Source organism: Balaenoptera acutorostrata, chromosome 3, assembly GCF_949987535.1.
Source record: "Balaenoptera acutorostrata chromosome 3, mBalAcu1.1, whole genome shotgun sequence".
NCBI classification, from domain to species: domain Eukaryota; kingdom Metazoa; phylum Chordata; class Mammalia; order Artiodactyla; family Balaenopteridae; genus Balaenoptera; species Balaenoptera acutorostrata.
The window spans coordinates 244,607-257,434 of record NC_080066.1 but is presented as its reverse complement, the minus strand read 5'-3'; the positions used below and the strand labels follow the sequence as shown (position 1 = coordinate 257,434).

The window sequence follows — 12,828 nt, the reverse complement described above, 5'->3', positions numbered from 1 at the left end:
GACTAGTGGTTACCAGTGGGGAGAGAAAAGCGGGGGGGGGGCAGTATCAGGGTAGGGGATTACAAGGTACATACTATTAGGTATAAAATAAGCTATGAGGATATACTATACAATGTGGGGAATATAGCCAATATTTTATAATAATTATATATGGAGTATAACCTTTAAAAATTGTGAATAACTATGTTGTACAACTGTAACTTATATAATAATGTACAGTAACTATACTTCAATTAAAAAAAAGATGGCTCCAGCTTAGGAGGGTACACCCAAGCACGTGAGTTTGTTTGTATGTCCTCCCAAACACATGTTAAAAATATATTAAAGAAATTGAAGAACAAATCTTCTTAGTGAAGGCAGTGAAGAACATTATAATATGATTCTAGATTTATGCAAAATGGAGAAAAGATGGCTGGCTCTATTGGATAAAAGAGGAGAAACTGTAGGTCTAGAATTCGCAGGTGGAGAATACAATAGAGGCGAGAGCCATTCTGCCTGGGGTCACAGAGGAAGCCCCAGGCAGTGTCAGGCATAGTGGAGATGGGAGGAAGAAGGGGACCAAACATTGTACCCAAGGGAACTTTTGGATGTCCTGGTACTAGGAAGGTTCCAGATCTTGTGATAGCGGTTTCATAAGTGTATGTATTTATTAAAACCCATCAAATTACATTCCTAAAATGGGTGAACTTATTTAATGTAAAATATACTTCAATAAAGATGTTTTGGGCTTCCCTGGTGGCGCAGTGGTTGAGAATCCGCCTGCCAATGCAGGGGACACGGGTTCGAGACCTGGTTTGGGAAGATCCCACATGCCGCGGAGCGGCTGGGCCCCGTGAGCCACAATTACTGAGCCTGCGCGTCTGGAGCCTGTGCTCCGCAACAAGAGAGGCTGCGACAGTGAGAGGCCCGCGCACCGCGATGAAGAGTGGCCCCCGCTTGCCACAACTAGAGAAGGTTCTCCCACAGAAACGAAGACCCAACACAGCCATAAATAAATAAATAAATAAATTTAAAAAAAAAATAAATAAAGATGTTTTAAATTGCCTTAGGAACTTATCCTCCACAGATAGGAAACAACACATACGGTTATTCACTGCCCATTTGCAGGCAACTAGTTGAATAAACTGTGCAACCTAGGACAATGGAGGACTTGCAACCATAAAGAAAAGAAAGAGGAAGAACGCTATGAACTGAGGATACATGGAGTGATTTTTCAGGTTACACTGTTAAGTAAAAAAGTAAGATTCAAGAGTGTCTACAGCATGCTACCTTTTGTATAAGAAATGGAAAAAAAGACTATTGCATAATTTTTGCAAAAACAAACATAGGAGGAATAAACCAGAACCTATTGATAACGACTACATATAGGGAGGGCAAGATCACAGTGGGGTCAATAGGTTTGGGAACGTGACTTGTCTGATTTAGCTTTTTATATGGTATTGACTTTTGAGCCATGTGAAATGTTTTAATTATTCAAGATAAAATAAATTAAAAGGGATGAAAAAAGTAACCCTAAAATTGAATATATGCAGGAACAAATGAACTTATATCAAATAGATAATAAGACCACATATAAAAATATGTATTCAAGTAATTTGAACACTTGACTGTACATCCATAGTGAGATAAACACCTTAAGGTTAAAAAGAATGCAAGTGAATTTTGACATTTTCTTAGCAGGTTCATGCTTGGTAGTTCTACTGGTATTATAACTCTGAAGTCATTTTGTAAAGAGTGATTTATTCGTATTTCTATTAATGAAAAGTGAACTGTGCAAGAGGTACGTGTAAACAGACATGTTTATTAATGTACCTGGTTATGCTCTCTATCCAGCACTGCAAGAGTTATTAGTGTTGTTTTAGAGAAAACTTAGATGTTGCTTGTGTTTTTAACCTAAAAAAGGTGGTATGAGTGTGATACACAGGAATATTTAAGTAGCTTAAAATTCCTAGTGAAGGAAATATGGCTAAAGGTACATGAATCTCAAAAGGACAACTGCCTCGTGGCCAGGAGCCTGTCCTATTTCCTGACATGGTGGCAGGTGCAGACTTCAGAGGCTGGGACACACAGGATGCCTTAGAGCCTGACGTGGGGTTGGCTGTCAACATCTAGGTCTTCACAATGCAGGGAACCTGGCAGCATCCTCAACACGCGCCTCATTTGCACTTATTGGCTCTCCTTAGAAATCACTGTATCATTTATTTCCAGTTCACTCTTCTATGCTAGTTTTTGCCTGTTGAAAAGACCAGAGACAAACTGCTTGCAGGAGAAAAAAGGAAAATTCACGTATACACGTATGGAATGAGAAACTATAACCTTAGAAAAGTAATTTTCAAATGAGTATACCCAATTTTGTTCCAGAAAAATTTAAATCTCAGAAGAAAAAAAAGCCCACTGTTTTCTCTATGTGAATTATAAAAACTGACTTAAGAATAGAAAAACTAAGAAGACCAATGATCACGATATGCTAGTAATAGCTAAGCTTATTGAAGTGTACTCTGTCAAGCTTTATACTCCCTAATTCATTTAATGCCCAGAACAACCCTACGAAGTGTTGAGACTATTATTATCCCGTTTTCAATTTGAAGAAACTGAGAACCAAGTCTAGGAAACCTACAACAAACAGGCAATACCCATTTTTTTTTTTAAAGGTTTATTTATTGATTGATTGATTGTTATGTTGGGTCTTCGTTTCTGTGCTAGGGCTCTCTCTAGTTGCGGCAAGCGGGGGCCACTCTTCATCGCGGTGCACAGGCCTCTCACTATCGCGGCCTCTCTTGTTGTGGAGCACAGGCTCCAGACGCGCAGGCTCAGTAGTTGTGGCTCACGGGCCCAGTTGCTCTGCGGCCTGTGGGATCTTCCCAGACCAGGGCTCGAACCCGTGTCCCCTGCACCAGCAGGCAGACTCTCAACCACTGCGCCACCAGGGAAGCCCCCCATTTTTAAAATTAAGTATTCCAGCATGTAGAAAAAGATAGAATCCTCAATTTTATGAATCTTGCAAAACATGAAGTTAGCACCAACAGAAACAATAGCCAAGTCTCACTATGACCACGTATGAAAAAAGCAGAAAGCAGTGGATCCTAGGGAAAGCTCGGCCTGTGGAATTCTAAGAAGACCCCTGGCCTTGGAGAGGCTGGGAGGGCTGGTTGAGGAGCTGCATGTTAGTTGCCTCTTTGGAAGGCCGCAGACCTTAACAGCAGTTGTGAAATGGGAGGCTCCCTCCAAACACTTTGTCAAAAAAAGATTCAAAATGATATTAGAAACAAAACAGATGGCTGTAATTTCCTCTAAATAAATATATATGTATTAAAATTACAAATTATATTTTTTTCTATTTTACCTAGAAAACAAAGAAACCTTATTTTATTTTTTAAATTAATTAATTAATTAATTTTTGGTTACATTGGGTCTTCGTTGCTGTGCCTGGGCTTTCTCTAGTTGCAGTGAATGGGAGCTACTCTGCCTTGTGGTGCACAGGCTTCTCTCATTGCAGTGGCTTCTCTTGTTGTGGAGCATGGGCTCTAGGCACACGGGCGTCAGTAGTTGTGGCATGCGGGCTTCAGTAGTTGTGGCTCGTGGGCTCTAGAGCGCAGGCTCAGTAGTTGTGGCTCACGGGCTTAGTTGCTCCATGGCATGTGGGATCCTCCCGGACCAGGGCTCAAACCGATGTCCCCTGCACTGGCAGGCGGATTCTTAACCACTGTGCCACCAGGGAAGTCCCAAGAAACCTTATTTTAAACCAAAGTACCAAATTGATTAGTCAGCTGGATAGACAGAAAAGTCAACAGCTTTTCCTTATTAGCAACATGTTCATAGATTCTGAAATGAGAAGACCAACTCTATTCACACACACACACACACACACACACACACACACACACGAGTTCTTAGGAATAGTTTTGAAAAAGAAGGTTCAGGACCTATGTAAAGAAAACTATAAATATAAAAACAGTATAAAATCTGAATAGACAGAAAGATAGCTCATTTCCTAATGGCAAGTCTTACCATTAAATTATCAGTTTTCTCATAATTAACATAGAAATATTTATCAGGTGATTCCAATTAGAATTCTAGTTTTTACAAACTGACTAAAATGATTAAATTCTTAGTTTAAAATTTTTAATTATGCACTATTTCAAACAAATTCTAAAGACAAACCACTAATTGTGACAAGACTTCAGCAATATATATTAGTGACAAAAGACTAGTATCCATATCACATTTTATAAAGACCTCTATTAAAAAAAGGAACCACAAAAAGGAAAAATGGGCAAAGGATAAAGTGAAAGAATCATATGTAAAAAAAAAAAAAACAAATTGAAAAGAGTGAGAAAGGACTTCCTTATCAGCCATGAACATATTATAGAGCCACTAACATCAAAACCTTTGTTTAGCCAGGCCTCTGCTACAGTCTGATGGAACCCACAGAGCCCTTCTAAGAATGTTTTTAAAGCATAAATGAAACACATGGGATTAGAGAAAACCAATTACACTGAAATCCATAACCTTCCAAGGTGAAGAGAGCTCAAAATAGAAGGCCAAAGTAGATTCCAGTACTTATGGGAATTTTATCTAGGGCAAAATTGGTATTTCAGCTCAGTGGGGAAAAGAAAGTTTATTTAATGTGTAGTACTGACACAACTGGCTACCCATATGAAAAATAAGATGGCTCCCTACTTTGTGTTGTAAGCAAAAGTGAATTCTAAGTTATTAAGGACTTAAAAAGAAAAAAGTAAAACAAAAGTCTCAGAAGAGGTTAAGGAGATTGCATGTACAGTCTAAGAGTCGAGGAACCCAAAAGGTATAAAATATTAAAAAATAAATTGTAAGAAAAAACATAATAGCATAAACAAACTGAAAAACAAACATTGGGTTAGAAACAAATGCTTAAAACTTACCTATATATGGGTTATAGAGCTCGTATAACATAATAAAACCAGAAAAAAACCTGAACAGAAAAACTGACAAATGATATGAATAATCATTTCAAAAAAGAGTAACTCCAAATAGCCTACAAACATGAAAAAATGCTCTGCAGAAAATGCAAACCAATGTACATCAAAGTGGCAAAAATTAAATTTTGTGAACACCTCCTACTGCTGATGGGGAATGCAGGGGGAAAAACAATACCCTTACATATTGCTAGTAGAAATGTAAATTGTTACAGATTTTTGGAAAGCAATTTATAAGATCTATCAAAACTAGAAAATATATACATTTTCTTTGGCCCATAGATCCAACTCTTAAATATCTATCCCATAGAAACAAAATGATATGTGTACCAGGATACTTATTGCAGCATCATCTGCAAAGGCCAAAATGGAAACAATATAAGTGCCCATTACTAGAGGAATGGTTAAATAAACTGTGATAATCCATACCATGGAATATTAATATTGTACAATCATTGAAATAGATAATAGAGGCATCCAAGTTGGCTTAGAGGTATTTTCACAGCCTGTTGTTAGGTAAGAACAGCAACATGCAGAGATGAATATACAGACGATCTCATTCTTGTAAAATAACAAGAGTAAAATAATGTATATATACATACTTGCATATGATTAAAGAGGCATGGAGAAATGCAGAAAGGGTACACATGCCCGGTTGTAACAATGATTATCTCAGGTGGGAAAGGGGAAGAGTGAGTGTTGGGATGACAGAGGAAATTAAACCAAAAAACATGAGACCCTATAAAATAAGGAGTCCTTAAAATTATATATATGTATACATCCACAAAGAAATATATGAAAGTAACCGCACTAAAATATTAAGTTACTTAAGAATAATGGTTTTTCAAGTGATAGTCATCAACATACTGAACTCAGTGTACAAAGAGCCCCTACAAAGACCGTATACACTCACAGAGCATACATTTGGTTAAAAGAAAAGAAATCCAACTCAAACTGGCTTAAACCAAAAGGGAATTTATTGGCTCACATAAGTGAAAAGTCCAGAAGTGTAACTAACTTCAGGTCCAGTTTGATCCAGAGGCTCCAGTTTGCATCAAGGGTCCAACTTGGACACACTTTCATTTTCTTAGTACTGCCCTCGGGCTGGCTCCTTTAAATTAGAAAAGCTGGCTGCAGCAAGTTCAGAATTATCACACCACATTATCTCCAAGAAAGTGTCTTCTTCTGCAGTTCCTGAGGAAGCCTCAGCAAACATCTTAGAACTAAGTAGCCTTATCTGAACCATTTACTGTGGGGAGTGGGGGGAAGCGGCACTGGTTAAAGATAACCACGTCAGCTCCAGAGCTGAAGGTGTGACAATCCCATGCAAACTGCATGTGTGATGATGGAGGGCAGTTATCCAAAGAAAAAGTGGGTGGTGGATGCCAGATGGGCAAGCACAACATAACATGAACAAGGAATAAAAGAAAATAATACAAATATCCAATAAAATATTAAAAGTGCCCAACCACACTAGTAATCAAAGAAATACAAATAAAATTACATAAATTATCAGGTTAATAAAAGAAAAAGAAACATTGCTTGTGTGTGAGAGAGAGAGAGATGGTGAGGGGGCAGCTCCTGTGAGAATAGAAGCTCACAGTACTATTGGAAACGTTTGTGACAAAACAGTTTTAACTAAGAGGCACTGAAGCAAACTTTATACCACTATCAGAAATGTTACTGATTCCTAAATATGAAACAAAAAGCTAGCAACAAACAGTAAAATTTAAAGCCCATAATGTAACAGAAGTTGAGCATGTTTCTTTTCCTCCAACCTGATAGATGTTCCCATTAAAAATGATAATAAAAAATAAAAACAGAGATTCCTGGGTAAATCTGTTCCTTAGCTCCAAGTGTTGACTCAGCTTATTTCTTTCTATTCTCTTCCTTCAACATTTCCAGACAAAACCCAAGATGAAAATCTATAGTTGATTACCCTCAGCATAGCTGGGGTCAGAACTAGTATAATATCTTCTAAAGCTGATTAAATGTTTTTATTCCTATCTCTAACAAGGGAAAATAAATGAAGGACGCAAAAACTTCATAAGAAGTATGACTGATGAAATGGACCCCAAAATATAGAAGCATAACGCTTGAATACTGAAAAGACCTACAAGCTATGGGATCTAGAGGATTATCCCAGTTCACTTGAAAATCAGTTAGAAAAAATATATATTAAACTATATTTAAAGATATTATAGATATGAGGTAGGTCTGTGCTATCGCACACTTAAAACAGAATCATGTAATCATGTATATTTCAAATATGCAAATTACAATGAATCAAAATCAAGTCCAATTCCACTGTATTCAGTTAGAAAGCCAAGTGTGAATTTGTAGATGGCAATTGAGTACTTGAAATGAAAACATCCCCTAGATTTCAATTTTGAGCCGAAAGGCTATTCCCAGATTTAATAACTTTTCCCATATCCAATTACAAATAGGAAATTAAGGTGCCCTAAGTAAGTCCCCTGATTTTGTACCCTTACTAAGTCAAAGATTTTCATTCCACTATGAGGAGGTAAAAGAACTAAGAGACCACCTACTCTACTACCTTAACTTCTAGGTCAAATGATTTACACAGTCGGTTTACATCAATGGGATTTACTCTATAACCAAAAAACCTGAAAAGCTTCTATTAATTACACGTAACAAAAGAATGATAAACCTGCTATGTGAAAACAAAGACTAGCCATAGCAAAGGGAGCAGTGGTTAACAGTAGGGCCTCAGGAGTGACGATGCCTTGACTGGAATCCAGCTCCATCACTGACTAGCTTTGTGATCTCTGGGAAGTTACTTAACACATCTATGTTTCATTATCCTCATCTTTAAAATGGGCATAATGGCAGTACCAACCAATCTCTTAAGGCTGCTGTGAGGTTTAATGAGATAATCCAGTACTTAGAACTGGACCTGACACCCAGTAAGTTTTCAATAAATATTCAATAACTATTACTGTTAATATAAATTGAAGTTATTTTTTTGTTTAGGTCTATCTCAGTACTCCCAGACTCAAAACACTATATTCTAATTGTTCTGATTTTCTCCATCTGCAAAAGGCACTTTAAAACTACTACAAATGACTGAGAAACGAAGAACTGACAAAATCCTGTTAAGTGACTAATTTTAGATAGTACTACTAGGTCACTTAGAAAACCTACACTATGAAACGAGAAGCTTGCAACAAAATAGTGACAATGTGAATAACACTGTATTCAGGACGTCCTCAGCTGATGAGAGTAACAGGGAAATGTACAATACTTCCTGCACAAATGCATCTAGGGAAAGCAGGCTGTATTTATTTAAAAACTATAAAAGGTTACAATATAAATCAAACAAAATTAGTTGTTTGTTAAAAGTTAAGTGACTCATATGTATCCAAATTCTGACCAAATCAAGACAATCCAATGCACAGAAAGAGTATTATATAGTTCAAGGAGCAAAAAGCAATAAACAGAAATGTCAATACAGAAACTACATAAATATACAAATCTACAGTTTTAATGTAACAACAAATCGTTAAGTACATGTGTTAGCTATCTTTCTCCAACATTAAAGTAGTATATGTTTCATATTTAGTAAAAACATACATAATGCAGAAAACCTTTAATCAAATGTAATGTAGTCTAACAACTGTGAACCACGTAGAGTGTAAGGTTTTCCTATGTGAAGATGTACACTTCAGCCCATTATCACACATATTGCAAAGGTGACCCACAAAAATGTTTATCATTTGCAACTGTATACAGAGAACAAACTGCCCAGAAATTAATATTTCTTATTAATCTTACTGAGGGGTATTAGAGTAACCTGCCTGAAAGGACAAATTACTTATCTGGAGGCTTAAAATAGCAGAGATCAATGTAAATTAAATATATGAGTGAAAAAATATACAGTGTACAATAGCAAGAGGTTAGAAAACTGAATACTGTGGAAAAGATTTATTAGTCTGTACAAGTTGGTTGTGATAAACTATTGGCTACTTGTTACAGTAAATTACCAAGATTTTCATTGCAACAGTATTTTCCCACACACATCAAAATCTGGACGCAATATGCCTTTCTCAAATTATAATTTAGTGTGTTTTCCCCCAACCCTCAAAACACAGAAGTAGGTTTTTGAGTATCAACTAGCCATTTATGGAAGTCATAAGATACAGATATTCATTAACATTACACAAGCTACAATTGAAGTACTTGGACAAACACCACCAACATTTATGGGAAAAGGTGTTGTTTTTAAAAGTGGTAAGTACTACATGAGTTAGTTACATAAACACACTATTCCTGTCCTTCTGAAAACAAAATGGGAAACCTTATTGCCATCCTGTCAAATACCACATAACCAAAAATGCTGCACAAAGGGTCATGAATCCCATGTACATATCACAGAATTAATACTCCAGTTAAGCAACTGAGCTACTCTTGAACTAAATTAAAAGTAAGACCAAACTTCTTTAACATATCGATGCTATTTTAGAAGCATCATCAGAACAAACAGAGATTTAATTATAAATTGGCCTGGACTACATCCTGGAAGAGAAGTCTGCTTAGTACTAAAAGAGAATCCATCAGCAAACATCCTAGAAAAGTTATGGAATCACGCTCTTTGTTATTTCTGAAGGGAAATTTGCCAGGTTTGATGATACCTGCATATCTCCCAGTGGTCCTAGGAGTGCTACATACCAATTAATTCAGTAATTGATGAGTATTTAAATGAAAAGGAGACCAGAAATAGACCTTGTATCAACATATAGTAGATAAGTGGATTTTTAAGAAATCACATGATGAATGTAAATCATAAAATCAAATGTACTTATAAAGGTACACCTATTTTATGTTACATAAAAAACTGCAGATTGCAAACTGTGCATGCTTACCATAATGCTTTACCTGGAAAAGTCGATAAGTGGGATTTCTCGCAAATATTTACTGCCATGATACGAAACAAATATGTGCAAACTGCAAGGACCCTAAAATAGCAGTTACAGAGTTTATATACAGAAAGATGACATTATCTGATGAAATATGCAAAAGAGATGGGAGTTCCCAGGGTTTATAACACAGAACAGTAACCGCCACAGGCCCCTCCTCCTTGGCCTTCTTCCCTGTGTGTCAGTTTGACTCCTTTATTCTGGTTCTCACTTTCCCACAGTCCAGGCGTCTGAATGATCTTTTCAACAAGTTCCTCAAAAGCACACTGTACGCCATCACAGGTTTTTGCACTTGCCTCTGAAATTCAAGGAAAAATGTCAGAGTACATTCTCTTCTGATCATATTTCTACGTTCTTCTGGAAAACTATTACAGCAGAAATATCAGCTGATGATATATAAAAAGCCAAATCTCTCCCCACAGGTTTAAGATTAGTGCATTTCCTGCAACTCTCAAAGTTGAGCTATTTAAATTCTATCCATAAGACTAGCGGTATATAAGCCCAAGATTTTGTGATAGAGTTGTAAATTTTAAAGCCCTACTCAAATACTATGCCAAAGTTCTTAATTTTTTTAGTTCTTAAAATTAGCCCCTGAAGCAGGTATCATTCCCATTTTAGAATAAGGAAATCTAGGCTTTAAGTTAAACAATCTGGTTGCTCTGTGCCTGTGACCCAGCAGCTATAGGTGGGTGGATAAATGACATACAACCATGAACACTAGTCCCATTTTAAATTTATGCTCATGAGACGCATGCGGACACTTAGCACTGCTCCCCCATCCTGTATTTCCCCAGTGACTACCTTTTTTCCAGTCTGAGATGACTATTTATTCCTTCATCTTAAAGCTCCTCTACCTCAGCTGATGATCTAGCTCTATATTGAGAAAAACAGCAACAACCTGGCAAGAACCACTGATCATCCCACTAACAGGGTCACCAGCCCACCCACATCTGTATCCTTAGGCTTTGCCTTCACTCCTGCTACAACGGGTGAACCATCCCGGCTGCCGTCCGAGGCCACCCCTTTGTCTAGTTCCCGGGATCCCATCCCTCCTCATTCACTGAAGAATCATGTGCCCTCTCTGCTGGATTATACCAGTCAGCTTAGAAGCCCACCAGAATTATTGTCCGTCTTACTAAACACCCACCCGCCCAACCAGCCAACCTGCCCTCCAGCCCACACCTCCTCCAGTAGCCACCTAGTTTCTCTGCTCTCTCAAAGCAAAACTGTCACAAAGAGCTGTCCATATAAGTTGTTTCCACTTTATCTCAAAATTTTCTTCAAACTACTCTAATTAGACTTTTGTTCCCACCACTCCATGGAAACTATTCTTTTAAAGACTACCAACAGCCCCTGCCTTGTCAAATCCAACGTCCTTTTCTCATTTGACGCCTTGCAGCATTTGAGGCGGCTGACCGCTTTCTTCCTGTAACTCCTGTGCTCACGTGACTTCCAGGACACTGAACACTCCTGGCACGCCTCTCTCGCTGGCATGTCATTCACAGCCTTACTTGCCGGCACCTCCTCTTTCTGCTGACTTCTACTTGTTGGGAGTACCCCAGGGTTCAATCTTCAGCCCTTTTCTATCCAGTTTTTCCTGTAGTGATTGCTCCAGTCCCATGACTTTAAATGCCACCTAAGTGCCAATGACCACGATGTCCACTGGTTGTCTGAAAGACAGGTCTTATGTCTAAGCAGAAATCTTGATTCCCTATTCCTCTGCCTAAACCTGTTCTTACCTCAGACTTCCACATCTCAGTTATGGTACCACCATTCACCTAGCTGCTCATGCCAGAGGCTTGAACTTATCCTGACTGCTCTCTTTCCTTACCCTCCACACCCAACCTGTCTGCTGTCAGCTCTACCCTCAAGCGTCTCCTGGATCTGCCAACTCCCCACCACCCACGACTGCCGCCGCAGTCAGCGCCGCCAGCGTCCCTCATCTAGGCCAGTGTAAGAGAACAACCAGCCTCCTGCTTCTGCTTCTCACGGGCCTGTTTCTACACAAATGAGGCTCTTTAAAAGAATATCAAATCACAGCACTACTCCCTTGCTTTCCACCTTGCTTAGAATAAAATTCATTTCTTTACCATATCCTAGGAGGCCCAACATGACCTTTTAAGATCTCTTGTCCCATCATCACCACCCTCTCCTCCAGCCCACACTATGCTCCAGCCCACAAGCTTTCTTCCTGTTGCTCAGGCACACTAAGCTGGTTCCTACCTCAGGAAATACTTGTTATTCTCTCAGCCTGAGACGCTCTCCGTCTTGATCTTCATACCACGAATTCTTGCTCAAATGAGCTTATTACCTCCCACCCTGGTCATTCTCTCTCCCCTTACTATGTTTTATTTCCTGCATAGCACTACTTACTTATACAAGTCTGTTTCCCAGCCTGGAAGGTAAACTCCCTGAGGACAGGAAGTTGGACCATTTTGTTCATTGTTGTATCCTCAGTGTTCAATAAATATTAATTGAACAAACTAACATATAGAAATGAAAGACACCTAGCGAGTAAGCCATAGAGATACTACTCAATCCCTTTCTAAAATTCCCTATACCTTCCACTTATACCACCCCACTTCTCTTTATGTGTGATGTTCTCCCATTTCCATTTCCTGATTCCTACTAGGTTCTAATACAGTGGAATAATAGCTAAAACAGTAATTCCTAAAGCTGGCTTCACATCAGAATCAACTAGGGCGTTTCTTATAAACTGCCTTCGAGGCTCTGTTTCAGACCTGTGATAAGTAAGGCCCAGAGAGCTGTAATTTTTAAAAGCTCCCAACTGGTAGAGCCAGTCCACTGTGCCAGACAAGGGGTCAACAAACGTCTTCTGTAAGTGGCTAGAGAGTAAATATCTCAGGCTTCGACGCCATACCGCCTCCACTGTAATGACCGCACTCCGCCATGAAGCACGAAGGCGGCCATAGACA

General features: G+C 38.5%; 1 protein-coding gene across 1 annotated transcript in view; it reads right to left on the bottom strand.

Moving 5' to 3' along the window:
* Positions 1-8,238: 8,238 nt before the first annotated feature.
* Positions 8,239-12,828, bottom strand: part of RAB18 (RAB18, member RAS oncogene family) — a 29,186-nt gene continuing 24,596 nt past the window's right edge. Inside the window, exon 7 of the mRNA XM_007188419.2 lies at positions 8,239-10,190. Within this exon, the coding sequence (XP_007188481.1) occupies positions 10,015-10,190 (176 nt within the window). The 3' untranslated portion in view covers positions 8,239-10,014. The remainder of the gene's footprint in view (positions 10,191-12,828) is intronic.